This window comes from Gouania willdenowi, chromosome 5, assembly GCF_900634775.1.
Source record: "Gouania willdenowi chromosome 5, fGouWil2.1, whole genome shotgun sequence".
In the NCBI taxonomy this organism is placed as follows: Eukaryota; Metazoa; Chordata; class Actinopteri; order Blenniiformes; family Gobiesocidae; genus Gouania; species Gouania willdenowi.
The window spans coordinates 15,374,531-15,395,192 of NC_041048.1; the positions used below are offsets into that span (position 1 = coordinate 15,374,531).

At 36.8% G+C, this 20,662-nt stretch overlaps 1 protein-coding gene across 3 annotated transcripts in view; it reads left to right on the forward strand.

The window, feature by feature from the left end:
- Positions 1–20,662, forward strand: part of cacna2d2a (calcium channel, voltage-dependent, alpha 2/delta subunit 2a) — a 236,788-nt gene that overhangs the window by 59,281 nt on the left and 156,845 nt on the right. For all 3 annotated transcript variants that reach the window (XM_028447748.1, XM_028447747.1, XM_028447746.1), the window contains exon 3: positions 4,309–4,425. In XM_028447748.1, coding sequence (XP_028303549.1) covers positions 4,309–4,425 — 117 coding nt within the window. The remainder of the gene's footprint in view (positions 1–4,308; positions 4,426–20,662) is intronic.

Genomic DNA, 20,662 nt, shown 5'->3' on the forward strand with positions numbered 1-20,662 from the left:
AATATATTGTGCTTATTATGTTGTGTAATCGAGCCAGTGTAGTGACAAGTGTGAAGCTTAGCTATAATGGTGGTGGCTGTGGACAGGGGGAATGAGTGAGTGGTAGTATCTAAAGCAGGTATTTGGGATTAACATGTCTAAAGTTAAGCCCAGCATGAGTTTTATCCCACATCCCAAGGCGTGCCAGTGCATCGTATACCAGTATATGTGCAAAAAACTGCTACCGCAAACCCAGGAACTGCCCCGGGCCCGCAGATGCAGCCAGGCCAGCAGAAAGATTGGGGGCCAGGGAGCCCCAGGCCACCCCCCCCACGGCCGAGCAACCCCCCAGACGCCCCCAAGATCCCAGGCTGAGAGGCAGCCACCGCCCCCCAAACACACCTCCGAGGATGCCCCAAGCAGCCGAGCACCCAGCACATCCCACCATCTACTTACCTATTTGGAAATGTTCTTCATGGATTGATCATTTCAAATTTGGAATAAAGAAAATTTTATCATTGAGTAAATAAATGGACTTTGAAAAGCATTTTTCCTTAAAATTAACTCACACTTACTGAACTTATTGTGAAAAGAACTGGTGGAGTAGTTTTTCTGAACACATTCCTGCAATTCTCTTTGTAGACATATTAAAAGATTTTCCTTTGTATTAATATTGATAACTTTGTAATAGTCCTTTTTTTTTTTAGCGCAACTAACTGAATATAATAGGTGGCTCTCGTTTGACTTAGTACATTATTATTACATTATTTTCTGCAACCAGTTCACAGGAAGAATAAACCAGAGAGATGCGTGGATAACATAACTCATACTTTAATTTATACTTAAAATGAATAGAAACGGCACTCTCAGTGATGCAAATGAGTAAACAGATCATTTACTGTAGTTGATTAGTCGTATAGTCATGAGTTAAGATTGAACAATTGCAGTTTTTTTTGATTTTCTGAAAGAAAGAATGTCCAAAAATGGACTAACTATGTGAAAGTTTGTCTCGAGCAGCTGGATAAGTGGTTATCCCTAGGGTGGGGCTTTTTTGTAGAAGACAGATCTAATAGAGAAGGCCGGCTGCTGACTCAGCCTTCAGTCTTCTTCCAGGGGAGCAAACTAATCTCAAAGTAGTGTCCTCTGTCAGTGGTCCAAACATCTGCTGCTGTGCCTCTGGACGCTCCTTCTTTTTTCAAACAGCCTGGCCTCCCTCAGGCCTCTCAAACCAATTACTGTTGCTTTTTTTTTACAGCTTGCAATGCTTTAGTGTATCTTTGTGTTTATGTTGGTTATCATCCTGTGCATGGGCATTTCTTCATAAGGGCGATCAGGGCGATGCGCTACCAAAGGGGAAAAAAGAACCGATTTTTTTTCTCTATCATCTTCTTCCACAGTGTTACAGGGCTGTGACAGTTCTAGACAGTTTGAGCTGCTCTCATTGTCATTGTCCAATCAGTGCAGGGTTGTGCTCCATGAAGTACCGCCCCTTTTGGGCGATCTCAGTCAAGTTGAAAATCGCAGAGACTGCTCTCATAGACTAATTTCAGTCTTTACAATGCATTCCTTATGGGTTCCGGGAGGGCTCGCACTAACGTGCTTTCGTCATACCTAACATGAGCATAGTCAGCGTCAGATTGGCTGTAAATGACGTGGTTGAAACTGAAGTTACTGTAGTGTTTGAATTCCTGATGAGGAAGATAAGTGACACCCCAGTTCTCCACAAAGATGGCAAATGGACAATCGCCAACATCCTCAGCACATTTAACTATGCACTTCAGGCAAAGCCGACGGTTTTAACAGCCTACTGCCTTGCTCTAACCTTAGAAGCATCGTCACCTGTGAAAACTTGTTTTCAACACTTAAACAGAGAAACGCTGTCTTCCGCTTTACTTAGACGGGATAAACTGGAGAGAGGAATCCGCCACCTCTACTCAACTACTGAGCTTGACCTTAAATATGACCATGAGCGAATGTCAAGGTCACACATTGAAACCAAATGTTGTTCAATGGTACCAGTCTGAGCACTGTATGCCAATTTGTGGCCAAGTTATAGGGAACATTTGTTTTTTTTTTGTTCAATGGTACCGGTAGCCAAGTTGGGAAAAAAGTATTTTTATTTTTTGTGACATCATGAATTTTAACCCCTACAATCATTTTACTGGTAGCTCATACAGTTTCAGTCTAATTAAATAAAATACTGCACTTGAGATGAGCTTTTCATATATTTAAGCATCAAACTTGTACGATACATATTTGTAAAGATATGGAAAATTTGTTTGTTGGTCTGCTGTAGGGTGTCTTATCTTGCTCTTGCTTTATGTCCACAAGGTGAGCGTGTTACACAATACGCTACTAGTCCGGAGCAGAGTTTAATGCATACGTCTAAATCATGTCTAAATCCATTCGCCATGGAATCAATCGAAAGTATATCCATACTTTTGATTTAAATTGTACAGGTGTGGGTTTAATCACGGTTGTTGGCTTGTTTGTCAAAGGGAAATCCCATCTGCTGCAACTCTTCTTCGTGCTGCAAGTCTTCCTCTGTTGCTGCATTACCGCCACCTAGTGGTCGCCCAAGAAAATGTGAAAAAAAAAATTGATACTGGGAAGGTGAATCGATTATTAAAATTGGCAGCCAAAAATCAAGACTATATTTTGACTATATACTATATAGCTTACATAATTTAGGCTATATAAAATACAAATAATCTCCACCTTATGATGAAGGCTTACTGAGCTCCATTAATGCAGCATGTCTTTTTCACAGGGTTTACTGGTCATCGGAGCAAAACTGTTCTTCATATTTTTAAAGAATTATTGTCTTTTCCTCCATGGTAATGTAGGCTGCTCTGCAGGTTTTTTTTTCCATGTTTGATTGCTTAGACGCTGCAAACAACATCCTTTTTGGTGAGCATGGAATCGCCTGATTTAGGTTAACATGTTGATAACCTGCTTCATAGTACAGCTGCTCTGGGATTGAGAATGTTTAAGTGAAGCCCTCTAATCGAGCTATATCCCCGTTATATTTATCCAGCCTCGTAGTACAGACCATATCTCTTCTGTCTGTGGGTAAATGAGGTCTTTAATTTTTTTTTTTTTATTATTTAATTGTTTGAATAATGAATTTGTATGATCCTCTATCGTGCTCTGAATGCTCCATACTGCTTTCTACTGTATGATAATTATTTGATTTATTGTACTGCTGTAAATCTTTGTAGCGTAACACAAGGGGTACAGTTAGAGGAGACTGCACACTCCCAATGAGAGAGTGCATTTGGCCAGTCCTCTTATGAATTTCAGGCTGCCCATTACTGCAATGTATCACCTGTTAATATTAGGGACACTCCAACATAATTAATGTAAAACCCAGCTAAGGAAATGGCTTTTGAGTAATCAGAACTGCAATTATCAGCCCTGATAATCATGAGTTCTCTTGCATTTTATTGTGCATTTTATTTTATATTTATATTTGAAACTGAATTATAGATTTTGGTAAGGTGAATTATAAAATTTTATGAATGTCTGACTATTTTAGTATGACATTTTTTGTTCTACTAATGTGGATAGTTTGTTTTTAGGGTGACTTTTAACAGCTGTTCAGGACCAGCAGATAAAAAAAATATATATATATATATTTTTTTTAATATAATAAGTATTCCACAACATGCTTAGATTTATTTAAAGCTGCTACTCATAATAGCCATGACTCATAGCACAATCAAAGTGCAATCGAACATCATATACTCCAAGAAAAAGGGAAAAGGTTGAAAGTTTGTTTTGCTCTTTTTGATGTGATTTCCATTTTATTTGATCATCTATTATCACCCAATAAAATAATGTCCCTTAACTCTCATGATGTTAACCCCATCCACCTGAAAATGCACTTGTTATTAGTTGGGTTGCACCTAGAAATTACAACTCTTGTTTTGTTTGGTATTAATGATCATCATTAAGCAATTAGACTGAATTACACTATATTTCATCCTACAAAATGTAAATAGGACTTCTTATTTTCTTCCCAGAAGAGTTAATGTTGTGTAGATACAAGGTGTTCATCCAGCTGTGAGAATATGCTGGAGTTTGTGTTTATCTCCAAAGGTCCTGACTGTGAGGCCGCTGTTAGCTCGCTCAGTGCTTTGCCATTAAGGCTCAGTTATGTCTTTACTACTAATACAGTGCTAAGGCTATGGGTGTAATAGAAGGCTGTGTTTGCCTGCTTTAAGTGTTTGCTATCCTGTGAGCTACCTGGAGGTTATCCAAACCATCTTAATTAAACTAATGGCTGCAGAAAACTGAACTTTGGTTCCCTGTCTACTCTGTCTGCAGATTTATAATGAGAAGAAGAGCCAGTTTGAAGTCAAAAGAAACAACCCCAAGGACTTGGTGGAGAGGGTAGCGCGGGACATCTCCAAACTGCTCAACAGCAAAAGAAAAGCCCTGGAGGTAAGACGACGTCACAGCAAACAAATCACGCCTGCTTAAAACATACATTACAGTCTCTTGCTTGGATACAGTACAGACAGTTTTAGTTGATTTATGTGTGATTTATTTTTCCCTGTATGTTTGTATTATAGGATTGCTTGATATATAAACTACAACTACCTTTTAAGATGATATTCACAGTGGATGGGCTGAGCTGACACACATGCACCCCATAATAACTCACTCATTTACAATGACTTCAACCATATAGAACGTATCTATGGTTGTATTATCAAATAATTCGTCCTGTAGCTAAACATTTAGTGCAATGTGACTTAATTTATGTCTGTACGCTTTTTCAACCCTGGCTGAAGTCTTAGTATTTCTAATCAACTATAACTTGATGTATTGACTAAATTGGTTCTCTTTCTGATGGTGCTTTTACACCAAATGTGACTGTAGCGACTGCATTCACTTCAATCGCCCTTGATGAGTCGCTGGAACCTAGTGGTGCTTTTTGGTCACTCCATCACTTCATTGCTCTAGTGACGTGACGTACTAAAGGATGATTTCACTCAGAATGTAGGCTTATTAAAAAAGTTGACCGCTTTAATTTTTCTCCGGTAAGTTGAGGAAGTGTACAGCCTCCCGCGGCAGCCGTCTGACTGTAGTGGGAGGGAGGGGCTGCTACCTCAGCTCTACAGGCGGTGAAGGACGGGGGAGTTGTCGCTTGAAAAGTTCAAATTTTTTAACTTTGAGCGACGAGGTCTCGCAGGACCTCGTCGCCGGATTCACACAAGTCTGGTCGCTCGAAGGGGGTTTGCTTGAAGTTGCGTCATTTACATTTATTTTGAATGTAATCTAGTCGCTTCAGTCGCGTTTGGTGTGAATGCACCTAGGTTTAAATAAAAAAAGTCTTCATGCTGAAGTGTTTTTTCTCTTTTTATCCTAAAGTCATTTTGAACATACATTCGACAAGTTAAAATATGCTTTAAGATAAAGTTCTAACTTGACCTCAGATTTATTTAACAAGTGGCACAAAGTATACATAACATGTCCCTTCTGTCATTTATACACCTTCATTAGGAACTGGTTTAAAGGATATAAAAAGCCTGTTGGACCCTAAATCTTTGTTCGATGTCACATGTTGGATTTAAAAAAAAAAAAAAAAGGTCACACTAAAGGGAAAAAGGTTTAGCTTGTTGCAGTTCCAATACTTGCTAGAAGAGTCACAGTCAGGGGAGTGAGGATGGACCTTTGCTGTTACTATAACTCTGCATATTTATAAATGTTTTCTTCATTAATGTGTATTGTGCTCTTTTATACATTTTCTGAATCTTAAATTTAAGTCTTAAACTATGAACTCTGATGAGTTAGGGGGAGACAAAGGTGTTATACTGCATGAAAGAGGGATGGCAACAAAAAAGGGACATCTGCAAATCGATGAGGACACAAAAGGGCTTTTCACTGTGGCAGGACCGAGACGGAGAAGTGTTGATGGCACACGGTAACATCATGAAAACCCAAAAACCTTTGTGTTGTATGCTTTTTTATTATCACACAATCATGCAACAAATCTTTTAAACTGCAAAGACAATTCAAAACTAGAAAAAAAATGCATTTCCTGATGAAAATGCAAGTGAGGACGCGTGTTCTGATGTTTACGGCTAAACCTTATATGAAATAATGCCAAAGATATGATGAAAACAGCTGAAATGGGTTGAAAAACATAGATATAGGCTATTATATGTTGGAAAAGCATTGAAAGTTGAAATAAGCTCAAAAAGTTATAGCCTACTGCATCTCACTAATTATAAAGTTGACGGATAACAGTAGTGAGGTTGCCTCCTGCATCTTCACTAATTAAATGGGCTGAATTTAAATAACATAAAAGTGAGATTTGATTAACTTTTGTGTCAAATGTGGATTCCATGTTGTAGATGTTAGTTTTTTATATATTTTGGGAAAGTTGAGCTTTTACTATCTCTATTTGTCCTTGGCTTAATAGGAGTTTAAAAAGCAATATTAAATGTTGTATTTTCTTAAAGATACTTTGCATGGTGAGTTAAAATGTAATGATTTCAAAGTCCTGCATTTGGGGGTGTAATTATAACTGCTGCATGCTTAGAGAGTTCTGTGATTAAGTTTAAAAATGTGTCTGAATCCCTCAGTGGGAAACCTCTTACCCACAGAAAGAAAGAAAGGCGAGTGGGGGTTACAGAAGCACCAGGAACGAGCAGCACAGAAGGAAATGAGAAAATTGTACGCAATCAATTTTTAATTTCTAAAAGCCAGAGATGAAGCTAAGGAGCACTTTTGTGGACTGCGTTTGGAATTCAAGTGCAACTTCTTTGTGTGTTGTTATTATCCTGAGTGAGATTGTTTTAAGTCGTCTTCACACTCAAAAAGACATGTTAAAAGGTTAAAAATCCCAAATTGCCAGGAGCCAGAGACTATTTACTTTTGCGTAGTGTTCCTTTTCTAATAACAGTCAGATGGTCATTTCAATCAGTTCAGTCTGATTCACTTTATCTGTGCTTTGTTACTTTTTTATTCACATACAGTAGAAAACCTATAATTACAAAGAGCTTAAAAAAAACAAAACACTGACATTTATAACTTAGAACATTGTTAATTGTGTGTCTTAACCACTGCTTCTTGGTCGGCATCAGTTAATACTAACAGTATTTTTTAATTTAGTCTTCATGCTCCAGTCTCTCCAGGGTACAGTGGTTATGAAAAAATCTTTAGTGCTGCTTGACATTGAGGGAAATCAAAAGCCTCAGCCTAGATAAACTGATCTGATTCCTGGTGTCCCTGTGGGTCAGTATCAGCTTTCCCATGGCCCTGTACTGGGCCATTAGCTAGTGTTTTGACATCCCTTATATGGAGCATTCATCCACTTCCCCTCATATATACAATCCTACAATGTAGTTGGGATTGGCCTGGATGTGTAAAGAGCATCTCTCAAATGAGCCTTGGCTGAATGCATATGTTGGAGCGGCTGTAATTAAAGTTCACCAACCGTACTGGCGACCTGCTGTAATACAAACACTGATAATTGAGTTACCAATGTCTTATTAGGACATCACCATATTCAGCAACACTGCTTTAAAGCTGTGGGATGGAGAAGTGGCTTCTGAGATGACGGCCACATCACGTCTTTGCACAAGTGATGATGTCAGACAATGATGTAATATTTAACTGGCATTGGTAGGCCTTGGCTATTATTATTATTATTATTATTATTATTATTATTATTATTATTATTATTATTGTATTTGTTTTCAAACAAGATATAAAAACAACGCGAAAATGAAACATTTCCTTTTTAACGTGCAAATACTTAAACTGCCAACGGCAGACTGGCAATTAATACCAGTCTGAAACTAGAATCACACAGCTAATATACTGTATATGGCTATGGTCATCATCATTATGGCATCTTTTAATATATATATATATATATATATATATATATATATATATATATATATCCACAGTCTAATCTAGACTCATACACAAATCTTAAAGGTGGCATAAATTCAAATAGATCAACTATTATTTTTTTTAATCAACATATAAGAACACAAGAAAGAAGGAAAAATGTATTGCTGTTCTTATGAAATAAAATGAAAATAAAACTAAATATCCTTTTCATTTAAACCAAAAACAAAATAAAAAAATCCACCCTTCCATAGAACCCTTTGGGTAAACAAATATGTCAAGATTTCAAGCTGTCTAGTTGTTGAACTGTGTGAATAAACTACACTGCAGTTTAATGAGAAACGGCATCTTGTGTCAGTTGAACTTTGGCACACTTGGTGTGATGGCCAGGCAGAGACACTGGTGCTAGCTCTCATTTGTGAGTCGAATGTGGTTGTTATTCATTCAGTCTGGGCTCTGACTTGTGGAAAAATATTCATTAAAGAACCACGTTTTCACTTGCCGGGGTTCAGGTTTTGGACAACACTCTGCATGGAGAACATAGGCTAGAGCATTAGGGACGTTTCCTCCACATTGGATCTTTATCATTGTCCAGCCTGCAACCAGAGTCAGAGATGTGAAGCACTACTTTATCCCAAAGTAAAAAGTAAAGTGCCGTTCACGCTGCATCGACTGCATGGAGTGTGTGATGTATGGAAAATCGGAGCACACTTAAACGCATCACAGACGCACTACAAAGCACTGACGGAGACAGAGTTGAGATGAGAGAGTGTAGAACTTGTGTTTGGTTAAAAGTTTTATGAGAATTGTTGAATAAAAGGATCAATCGACCCAGAAATAAGGGAGGGTTGTGTTTGTAAAGTGTATAAACGGTGATCAGACCGTGTCTGATTTCTGATCTGCTGTGAAGGATTGATTCACACGCTCAGGATCCGTAAATATGCGACTCAGGGGGCCGGATGCAAACATGGGCTGCCTATTGAATAAGCCAGCTCTAGACCAAAGATTGTTTACGATCCATCAGGAGTTGAAACTTCTAAGTGCATAAAGTGTACATAGTGTTTATGTTTTTGTCTAGTACGTGTGTGATCCACAAGTGAAAGTGTACATAGTGCTTATGCCTTGAATTAATGATTGTTTGATGCTGTTATTATTCCTTTTTCCTATCTACTACATAGTGTTGTATTATTTAATTCTATTGTATTTTTTCTTCCTTTAAAGGCCATTTTTTAAAGTATGATGCCAAGTCGTTGCACCAGATTCATTTTTACTTTCCTCTTTATTCAGGTTTTTTTTTTTTTTTTTTACAATGATTTTCTTCACATATTCTTTAAAAAATAATTTTCATCTATTACTATGGACAACACATTTTCTTTACGGATGTGTGTTGGGGCTATTTTGAACATGTACGAAACACTTTGCACATATACATCACCAAATCTCCACCCAAACACTTATACTCCAGCCTCTCTCACCTCCACCTTACTCACATCCTGTCTGTGACGAGGAGATTCAGACTCTGGAGGGAGGAAATGGGGTAAAGTGGGAGTGAAGGTCTGGAATGAGAATGTCTCCCTGGGGCGTAGAAGAATCTGAAAAATGATGTTCAGAAATTCATAGTTTTTAAAATGAGAAGGAAGTGGATGAAAATAAGACATGGGTTGATGGGGGAAGTGGGAATTGGGGGGTTTTTTGGGCGGGAGATGCCTTAAAAAATAGTCAGGTAATGAAAATTATTAAAGAGCAATGCAATCAAATACTTATTTGGTACCAACCTTCCTAATCAAGTATGTGGCAAGGTATTAGGCTTTATTACGTTAGGTTGGCATATTTATTTTTTACTAAAACTTAAAATTTATCACTGTAGGCGAATGAATTTCTATGGACTTATTATTCAGACTGGAAGGAAATTGAAATCCATGTCTTAATGCAGTCTGGAGATAAGCTCTAAAATCCCACTTTGCTCAGTGTTAACTGTGTTTATATACTGCGGCCTGTTTCTACCCCTGGAATGGTTATTAAGTCCAAACCCTTTCTTGCAACACATTATTAAAAAAAAATGTTTTCCAGCCTTTGCGTATGTACTGTATGTGTGTGACTGAGAGTGATTTTTATGCAGCCGAAATATTCATCTAACTCTATTTGAACCCTTTCAAATCATTTTATTAAATTCATGGTAATACAACTGGCAACACACAACCTATACAATGATTACTGCCATATTACTGAAAGGGATGCATGTCTTAGCATTGTTTAAATAAAAAAAAGAAATTTGGCTGGTGGGATTTGTTTACAATAATAGAACTAGTACAGTGCTCGTTGGAAGTATGTATTCATATAGTGGGAGCTTAGGTAGGGTTGTCAATTATGGCCAAATGAGTACGTTTATGTATGTGATGTGCAAAGAGGTGTACATACTCTGTACTCTGTAGTGTTATAAAGGGGTTTATTTACAGGTGCAAAGTATAATATCGTGTGTGATTTCCCTGGTTTAATTCTATGGGACATGCGCATGATGAATTGATAATAAGTTTGCACCAATGTTTGCTGGACTTAACCAAATGGATAATAAATGTCCCGCAGCATCATACAGTATACAGTATGTATGTCCCTTTACAAACACGGTTACATCCTGGAGCCCTGGCTGTTTGTACACAATCACACCCTCTTTTCTGGTCTGAGGTTATCCTTCCAGGGCCCCAGTGTGCTAGCCAGGATCCGCATGTACAGAGCAACTGATTCTTCTCATAATCTACCTGTGGTGCCAAAGGAGCGCGCACTGTAACAGCCTCACGCGCTTCCCCACGTGCTTTTCTTTGGAGATATGCGCTGCACACGCACACACACACACAGACCTTCCTGGTATTTATAGATAGATAATGAAACCATTTCTGGTAAATTATTTTGACACTTATTTATTGATGAATGTTATGCATTAAATTTATGTGTAATGAGAAAATGTGTTTGCTATTTTTTATTGTCATTTTATTATTATGATGATGATTTTTTTTGTTGAAAAATAATCACCATTAAACAATGTCACTGTTTTATTTTAAGAAAGGAAACTCTCAAAGTCGTTTACCAAAAAGTTCTTTTTCTGTAACCCACAGATTTAAATGGCTGTAAAACATGGAATGTAAAACCAATCATGACAACATATTTTATGTTTTTTCTACGAGAGGCTATTTGTGCATTTGAATTACAGTGTGAAGAAAACATTTCTCTCGCTAAAGACGATTCTACTACTTAGATAATGAGTTGGAACTCACCAGGGATAACTTAAATTCACAAACCCAGGAGTGATGCTGTCACTGCAGGCGACTGTCCTGGTTTTGTTTCTATAATAATCTAATACATCAGTGTCATTTTCCTCCTCTGGTGGTTCTAAGGATTTCCTTTATATATCGTGGCATGGATAAAATGCAGACCTTTTTAGATACAGAAATATTTAAGATTGTATTGTATTATCATGTTAATATTTTAAAAAACCTTTGTAGTGATTTGTTTTATAGTTTTTTCTTTATTTTACAATAACATTTGTGTGTAGCAACTTGTTAAGATTTAATTGGTTTAATTTTGTTCATAATCTCCCTAGAAGTTGTGGCAGCTTTGAAATAAGAGGGAATAGGATTAAATAAGTCAGATTTATTCTTTATACTCCTTTTTTTCAATGTGTAAATGTTTTATTGAAATTTTCCTACTTGGTGTTTTTGACTTGTTTTGGAAATAAACTAGTTTTGTCACATTCCTTTTATTCTATACTGTATGTATTGGTTTTGTTTTTTACATGTTCAAAAATAAATAATTTAATCAAATCAAACAGGACCTCAGCTAAATGATGCGTCGTTTTGTTTTTTCTTTGCTGCACACACTCATTTCTGAAATATTGTGTGCCATATACTACAGGATGTATACCCTCATCCTAAAAGATAGGACTGTAATAGTCTGACTTACTTTTATGTCAAAATGGAGTAAGTGTTTTTTTATTGCCTTCTGTTCCTCCATATCCCCGTCTGCTCTTTCTCTTTCTACTTCTGGCTTCTATCATATTCTCAAACAATGATCTGATTTTACGCTGCCAAAATTAAAATGTAGCACAACCTTCTGCTAGTGGAAAGTTTTGCACATTGCCGGTGGACATTCATTCCAGTATTTCTCTCTTCTCTTTTAATCAAAGTTCTGATTTGGTACGTTTTCCCCTCGTGTTTACTTCACGTGTCTGTAACAGTGTCTCTGTAAATGGCAGCCGACACTAAGCTCTACTTTCTACGTTCAGGTGTGAGGTTTTTGTATGCAAGTCTATTTTCAATAGTCGTATTTGCTGTTGCTTGCTAGATTCAACTTTTTTTTTTTCCCAATATGAAAGAATCTGTATTTTCAATTCTGTTGTGAGACGGCACTTGGGTGCTGAATTGAGTTTTGGACAGTGTTTTGTATGCAGAGTTTATTTCTCCTTCTCCAAACCCATTCCCATAAAAATAGCGATAAGGAAACATTGTGTCGTTCTTGTTCTGTTTCAACTGCTTTTACTGCCATGTGCCACTTCAGCAGTCCAACTTTGTTGAGAACTTAAAGTTTTTTTCAGTTCAAACCTCATTCCTTTAGTTCCTTTCTCCTGAGTTAAGCTCAGAATGGAAAGCTGGTCCAGGGGATCAAGATATGAGAAATTTATACAAAAAGCCTCTAACTGTAAGCGACATCCATTAGATTCAGACTGCTTTGAATGAATAGTGAAACTACTCTGAATGTACTATAAAAGTCTTGTATTGTTATGTTTTTTTTTTTTATACCTTTGAGACTAAATGTATTAAAATCTATACATGACATAGTTTCATAATTTTTAGTGGGGGTGTGCCGATACAACTCTCTTACTTCAATACGGTTCTGATATTGCAGCCTTTGTTATTGACCAATAGCGATATGGATCCGATACGATATCATCAAGAATCATACATACTTTTATTACTTATTTTATAGTGTGGAATGTTGGAAAAGGCTCAATCAAGTCAACAGAGAGCAACAGTCAGCAACAGTAGGTATGAGAAAAAGTGGCCCATTTATTATTAACTATTGGGTTACATACATTTGAACCTTAAACAGAAGAACTTCCTACAATTGAATAAAAAAAAGAAAACCCTGAAAATATCCCCAATACATTTCATAAAATTTTTGAGGGGAAATTCACTTGTTGCAGCAGCATGATTAAACAAGAACAGACAAAAACTAGAATAAATACTAACATAGATAGCAGTGCAACCAGATATAAAAACATCTGGAGATGCAGGCCAATATAATCCAATACTTGTTTTTGCTGATATTGATTGATAGTTTCTAGTCCATAAGAATCAAAATCATAAAATACAAATAATGTGTTACTTTCCACTTCACGTTCATGAGTTTCCATCTGCTAGATCAAAACATTTTGAGCAACAGCTGCCATAGTTTTACATGTGTTTTGGTGTGTCTGTGTGTTTTACCTGAGTGATCGGGCCGCTGTGTGTGTGCGACAGGCCTTTTAACCCAGAGCAGCTACAGTGAACACGGCTCTCCATGTAACGTGTCATGTGTATAAAGTCAAAGGGGTGTGAAAGACCTCCCACATCCATCTCAGGCCTCATTATATTCAACTGTTCTTCACTTTGACGCTTCATATAATTGACAAGTGAGGCCTGAAACTGGTCATGCCCTTCTGTACCCGCTGAGACTGCGACCACTATGCTGGGACAGTAGGGGCGGGAAGGGTTGAGACATCAGTCAGAGCCTGGTTTTTCTCAGCCTGGGAGAAGGAGGAAAAGGTTACTTTCTTCATGATTTGGCTACAATTCCATCTGCTTCTGCACAGCTAAACTACTGTTGTGTAAGCTCCTCAGTAATGATTTCACAGATGGAATGCAGAAATACAGAGAGGACTAAGGTTGGTCTAATCCAATTACACACAACTCAAATCTATTCCAGTATTACTTGCAGGCAGCATGATGAGCATCTTATGGCATCTTTACTGTTTGGAAGATACTCATGTAGCTCCACACTAGGGGGTTATTGGTAGATTGTGTGTTATATGAGATCAGCTTGGCATCTAGCATACCAGGCATCGTCGTGGTGGCCCGTCGACCACAAATTGGGCGGTCCAGACGAGCGAGTGGAGGCAGACATGGTAACAGGTGGCCAAAAATAGTCCAAAAGTGGCAAAAACGTGACAAGAAAAGAGTGCAAAGTGACTAAAATGGGCCAAGAGTAGATAAGAGTGGCCAAAAAATGGGTCAATGAAGAGGAACCAGGTGGTATGTAATGGCAAACAGGAGCTTAAATGAGCAAAATGTAGCTAACAATAGTGAAAAATGGTCAAATGTGGCAAACAGCTGTGAAAAAGGGCAACAATGTGGAACAAAAATAGGTCAAATGTAGGAGGGAAATAAAAGAAACAAGTGGTATTGATTGGACAAAAGTTAGCTCATTGGGATAAAGAGTGGTCAAAAAAAATTTAAAGATATAATAAAAATTTTATGAAATTGTTAAAAAGAACATACAAAAAAAGGAAAAAAGGGGTTTTTATTGTTAAAAGGTATAGCTAAAGTCTGACAAAAGGGTCCAAACATTTTGAAAAGGGGTAAAAAATGGGACCAAGGAAGTTCTGTGGGAATATTGATTAAAATGAAGACATAAAAAGCCACATGTTGAGCATTAATGACTGAATAACGGCTTCTACATGGTGTCGCTGGTCTGGTCTGGACAGACAATGCATGGCAACATTTTTGTCCCAGTCCACCCCTGGATTCATTTTTTAATTTCTAATAAAACTAGTATACTGGAATGTTTGACTCAGAAGCACCACAGGATACTGAGGAATCCTGAGCAGACTGTGAGATAAAACACAGGCAGAACGGAAAACTTTTAAGTTGAACAAGTGCAAGTAGTGGGCTGGGCTCTGGAGATCACTCCACTTCACTTCCTCCTGGGAGGGAGAAGATGACCCATATAAAGTGATACGACTCTCAGTACTGATATAGAGCAGAGTGACAGAAAATGTGCGACAGACATTTTTTTTTATATATCAAAAGTTAAACTGACATCAAATGCAGTCACGCTGAGGACCTTCACATCTAACCTGTCCTGCAGCGTCTAGGGTTGGATAAAATATGTAATCGCAGTATAGGTATAAATTAGTTTGGTATATTTTCAAATACTGCTGAGGCTTTTAGAGGTATTTCAGTAGCTCTTAATAATGTCTTTTGTCTTTCTCCCAAACAGTTTCCTCATTAATAATTGAGCTAAGTGACACTTTAAAAACAGTAAAGAAGAAAGGAACATTGTCTCTTTGAAATAACGCTCCAGGTTGAAACTCGAAAGGCTAAAGTGAGCCATCATGGTGACAATAGTAAAGGTTGAACTTGCTTGAATTTTACTTCAGGCCCTAAAAATAATAACTTCAGGAACATTTACCAGAACAGATAATACCCGAATGACTGAAACCAAAATGTGTTTTTGGCAATAGGAAGCATATGCAATTGCATATGGGCCCCATGAGCCACGGACGGTCCCAAAACTGAGTCCTCCACCTCATCTGGGAAGAATGAAATTGAGCTGTTTTTTTTCCCTAATGTGAGAAACAAATAAAATAACCTACTTTCATAAATGTTGGCTTTTGTTTTTGTAGATTGATTATGTTGATGTCCTGCAGTATATAGTGTCAGCTATAACAGGTTTTATAGGAATATGATAGACATTCAGCTGTTTTTAGATAATTTAATACAGACATAGGCATCTGGCATGTCTAATTTTGTGCGGCCCCCAAAACAAATCCCCAAAAATTGTATTTCAAGAGCTTGGAAGAAATATAAAGCCCATCATGATACACAAAATATCTCCCAAAACAAACAAATTGACAGCAAAATGCACAAAGTACACAAAAAATACAGAAAATTACTCATAAAATGACAACAAAGACAGACACAACAATTACTTAAACAAACAAAATGACTATGAAAACACAAAATACACATATAGAATAGCTCCAAAGACACACAAACTGTCAAAAAATTAAACAAAATGACAGGAAAATATGTAAAACAACAACAAAATTACAGAAAGTGACCCCAAAAACGAACAAATCGACAACATAATAGCAGAAAAGCACAGAAAAGTACACAAAATTACAATAAGAACACAAAACATAAAAACACACTTAATGACTCCAAAAACACACACATTAACTACAAACTGACAAAACAAGAAAACCACAGCCAACCCCCCCCCCCATTTTAAAGTTTTTTCCAATTCCAACTAAATTCTAATTCTAATTTTTCCACTAAAAGTCAATTACAATTAGGTTCTCAATTACAAAAGTTTAATTACAATTGTACAAACTATTATTTATATAGTGTTTAAAAACCACCCATACTAATGATCTCATGTAGTTTGTATTTTGGTGTACCATGAATGCTTGTCATTTTTAGACCTGTTGTGGTGATTGTATATATGTGTTGTATGTATGATGTCTACATTTTAGTGCACTGATTATAATATCTTATTGGGATTTAGCAATAGCTACAAACCCTTTGTACTGAACATCAGTTACAGTCACACTATTTCTATGATGTAAAACTCCTATGGTTGATATCTAAATTCAACTGTTATATTTATGTATTTATCTTTTTGTAGAGGATACAGTACTTCTGTTCTTTCCTTGTTTTGTACCTCAACTTATCCTGTCGTGGATGATTTGTTGTTGTCTGTAATTGTTGTTTAGAATTATCTTCAATTTGACTCTGGTACATGACATATGTACCTGTTCTTTTTAACTTGTACATATGGCCATAAACTATTCTATTCTATTCTAATATTTTATCCCAACTCTAACCCACAAATTGACAATTTTTTATAGAATTTTCTTGGCAATTACAATTTCAAAGTCAGTTAGCTGAACTCAATTACAATTCAATTACAATTAAAACGGCCACATATTTTCCAATTACAATTACAATTCTAATTACACCATGACTGTAATTAATTATCAATTAAGCAATTACAATTATAATTGACCCCGACTCTGATGTTTAGTGATCTTTAGTATTCGATGTTGATTTATACATGTTGATTTCCGACAGCTTAGTGATTTACTAAAGTAAAAAATATAAACTTTTACAAAAAACTTTAGCATAACTTTGTTTCATCACATGGTTTGTAATTAGGTTTTTAAAAAGTGCATATTGTTAAGACAGCCTATTCTAAAACAAGTAGAGTTTAGCTTCTGAGATAGTTGTATACTGTGTATATATATATATATATATATATATATATATATATATATATATATATATACTGTATATTAGGGATGTAACGATTCACTCAACTCCCGATACGATTCGATTCACGATACTGGGTTTACGATACGATTCTCTCACGATTCATTTTACAAAATGGGACTGTACTTAAATGACTGAAAAATATTCCTTTATTTTTTTGAAAATACTGTACTATTTTCCTTTTATTTTTCATTGTCAAAAGAATCCTTTGATGAACTATTCAAACAATGCAATTTAACTAAAAATAAATCTTGAATGAAATAAAGGAATAATACAAATGAAGAAGCCTATTCATATAAATTCTGGTTCCATAGTAAACAATACAAAACTGCATAATAGTTTTTTTTTTTTTTTTTAAAGTGCAACTGAAAATGTATTTTGTGCCTTAACAATTGGACCTTAAAAAAAAAAAAAAAAAAAAAGTCTGCACTGTATTTGCGTCAGATATTTGTTTGAACCAGCAGAGGGCGATGGTAACCCAGTGGTCGGTTGGCATGCAGCTAAGTGCAGTGAAGAAGAGATGCTATGCTAGCAGACAGAGCTAATAGAAAAATGTGACTTTTACAGATATTCACTTAATATTACAGATATTTTTTGGTGCTAAAGGGGTAAGGAATCATTTATGAATATGTTTAGGAGTAGAAGGCGGCCAGAAAGAAAGTATTAAAAGATTTCGCCCGCCGCCATGACTTCTGGATAACTCTGCTGGTTAAAAAAAGTACTGCGATTCAATTTTCACAGCATCGATGTGAACCTTGATACCTATGAATCGATTTTTAACTGCCTTACGATTAATCGTTACATCCCTACTGTATATATATCAGACTATTGACCAACCTTAAGGAGATGATGGAGAGTGGCCAATTGTTTTTCTACAAATATGAGTGATTTTGTGGTCATTAGCAGTCATGCTGATTATAAGTGGTTGATATTCATAAAGAGCTTTGACTAGACACTGTGCAGGGACAGCAAAAGTGTTCTTGACAAAATCAACCAATCAGACACAGTCGGCCTGCGTCGCTTTCCTAACCGTGTAAACTGAGACGACGCAGTCGGGTCAGACATGGGGGAAGAAAGGCCGCTCCGAGTCATCTGTCATCATGTTACGTGCATTAATAATTAAACCAGACAAGGACTCTCATGCGTGACATGCGCCGCCATTGCTGAAAGGAGTGTGAGCGTGAGCACGTGCAGATGCAGGTGTTAACGCTGTGTCTCATCATTGCTCACTGTGACCTGCTGCCAATGATCTCACCTGCAGTGCATGGACGTTTTCATCTCATGGCGCCCACGCCTATTCACACCAAAGTAGCAATTTAAACCATAGAAACTGCATATTTTTAGCTACAGGTTGTTGTTCAGATACTTTTTTCCAACCATACCAACTGTGATAACATGCAGCCAACTTCTATCATAGAAAATACATTACATGATAACCTAATAAGGACCTCCTGTTATATTTAATGTTTATCTGCTGGTGACCACTGCAGATTAGAGTGTGTGATGGGAGGAAATATTATTACGACAATGTAGTTTTAAAGGAGACTTGTTTGCCAAGATTCTGGTGGCGGTATCAAAAGTGGGAGAGTATGGAAAATTATCAAATGAAAGCATTACAATTTGGGGTTTATCATGTTTAATTTTATTTAAAATGATGATAACAATAATAATGATGGAAATGATTTTGATAAGAACATAAACTGCAAATACAAAGGTCAGTGTTGGTCTCACACCTTGCTCTATAGTGGTTTTTCATAGTATTCTGAGCAAAATGTTGTACTCGGACAAAGGGGGTTCTTGGACCGAAAAAGTTTGAGAAACACTGGTATAGACTATACTGCTTGCTCACATTACTAAGAAAAACTTTCAGAACAAGTCCTACTGTGGTTTTCAAACTCAAGAAGAAAGAGAGTACGTCTCTGAATCCTATTTTCACTGAAAAACATTTAGACCAGGTCATCCCAAATTTTTAGACATTATAAACGTGATTATCTAAAGTTTCAACACCATCAAAACATGCTGCACTCAAGAGCACTGTTGGAGCCCAAGCATCAGATTTCCTCTATGCCAGATCCTTATTATGGTACCATGTTCATTCACACTTTAAAGGCTTGTATGAAAATGTATCACCATTAATAACAATACAGCAGGTCCAAATGTGTGGAAACCCCCATTTTCTTTTGAAAAATCACATTATAATGCGCAATGTGGATCAGATTGGGATGAAAGTCAGTGGAGTAATTGATATAAAAGAGTTGGATTTCATAAAGATTGTTTTATCTATGAAGCAAGGAACCTCTGTCTGTGTGTGCGTGTGGGTGTGTGTGGCTCAATATTGACAGGTAGTCATGGTAACTCAAAATGGCGTAGTCAGGTAACGCAGGATGACGTAGTCATGATAACTCAGGATGAGTTAGTCATGGTAACTCAGGATAGAACAGCTCAATGTTGACAGGTAGTCATGGTAACTCAGGATGACTAGTCATGATAACTCAGGATGAGTTAGTCATGGTAACTCCGGATAGTGCAGCTCAGTGTTGACAGGTAGTCATGGTAACTCAGGATAGAGCAGCTCAGTGTTGACAGGTAGTCATGGTAACTCAGGATAGAGCAGCTCAGTGTTGACAGGTAGTCATGGTAACTCAGGATAGAGCAGCTCAGTGTTGACAGGTAGTCGTGGTAGCTCAGGATGTGTAATTCAGAATTAACTTTGCATTAGGAATTGAGTGTTTACAAGGTCAGTTTAAAGAGGATTTAACTTTCATTTGAATTAAAGAGGAATTAAAGCACCCATGTAAACCATCCATGAAAAAACTATTTAACCTCCCACTTTTCTATAGCAAGACATACTTCCTACGGGCACTGCATTAGTTATAATAATAATAATAATGCATTGGATTTTATATAGCACTTTTCATAGACACATAAACCATATGAGCTAAGATATGCATCTTCAGATATTTGAAAATGACGAGAGACGAGACATTTACATTTTTCAAACTGATCCAGAATCAGTAAATTATCTCAGATCATCTCTAAAATTTAATAAAATCATGGTGTAACTTCTATCCTTGGTTAAAAAAAATTCCAAATCCATTTCGTGCTTTTGACGTAATCTTTCTAATAGACAAACAAATCCAAGCTGGTGCAAATAGTACCTTCTTGGTGGAGATAATAAAATAATGGCATTGAAGTCTTGCACAAATTAAAGTTTAAGGATGATTGGACAGTTGGTGTAATATGCCGGTCTGATCTGGAATGCATTTCTCAGGCACAGATTTGAGAAAACAGAAGATAAGACTGAGATAGATAAGAGAGAGAGAAGGGTTTTTATCTTGTCCAATGTTGCTAGGGTCTACTGGAGCCTTTGCCAACTGATACTGGCCACACTGTGGGATACACTCTGAACAATAAGCTGGTGTGACACAGAAGAGCTAACACAGAAATAGAAAAAAGGAAGCAGGTCAGTCAGCGTTCTGATCAGCGTTCCATTAACTTTTCTCTTTTAA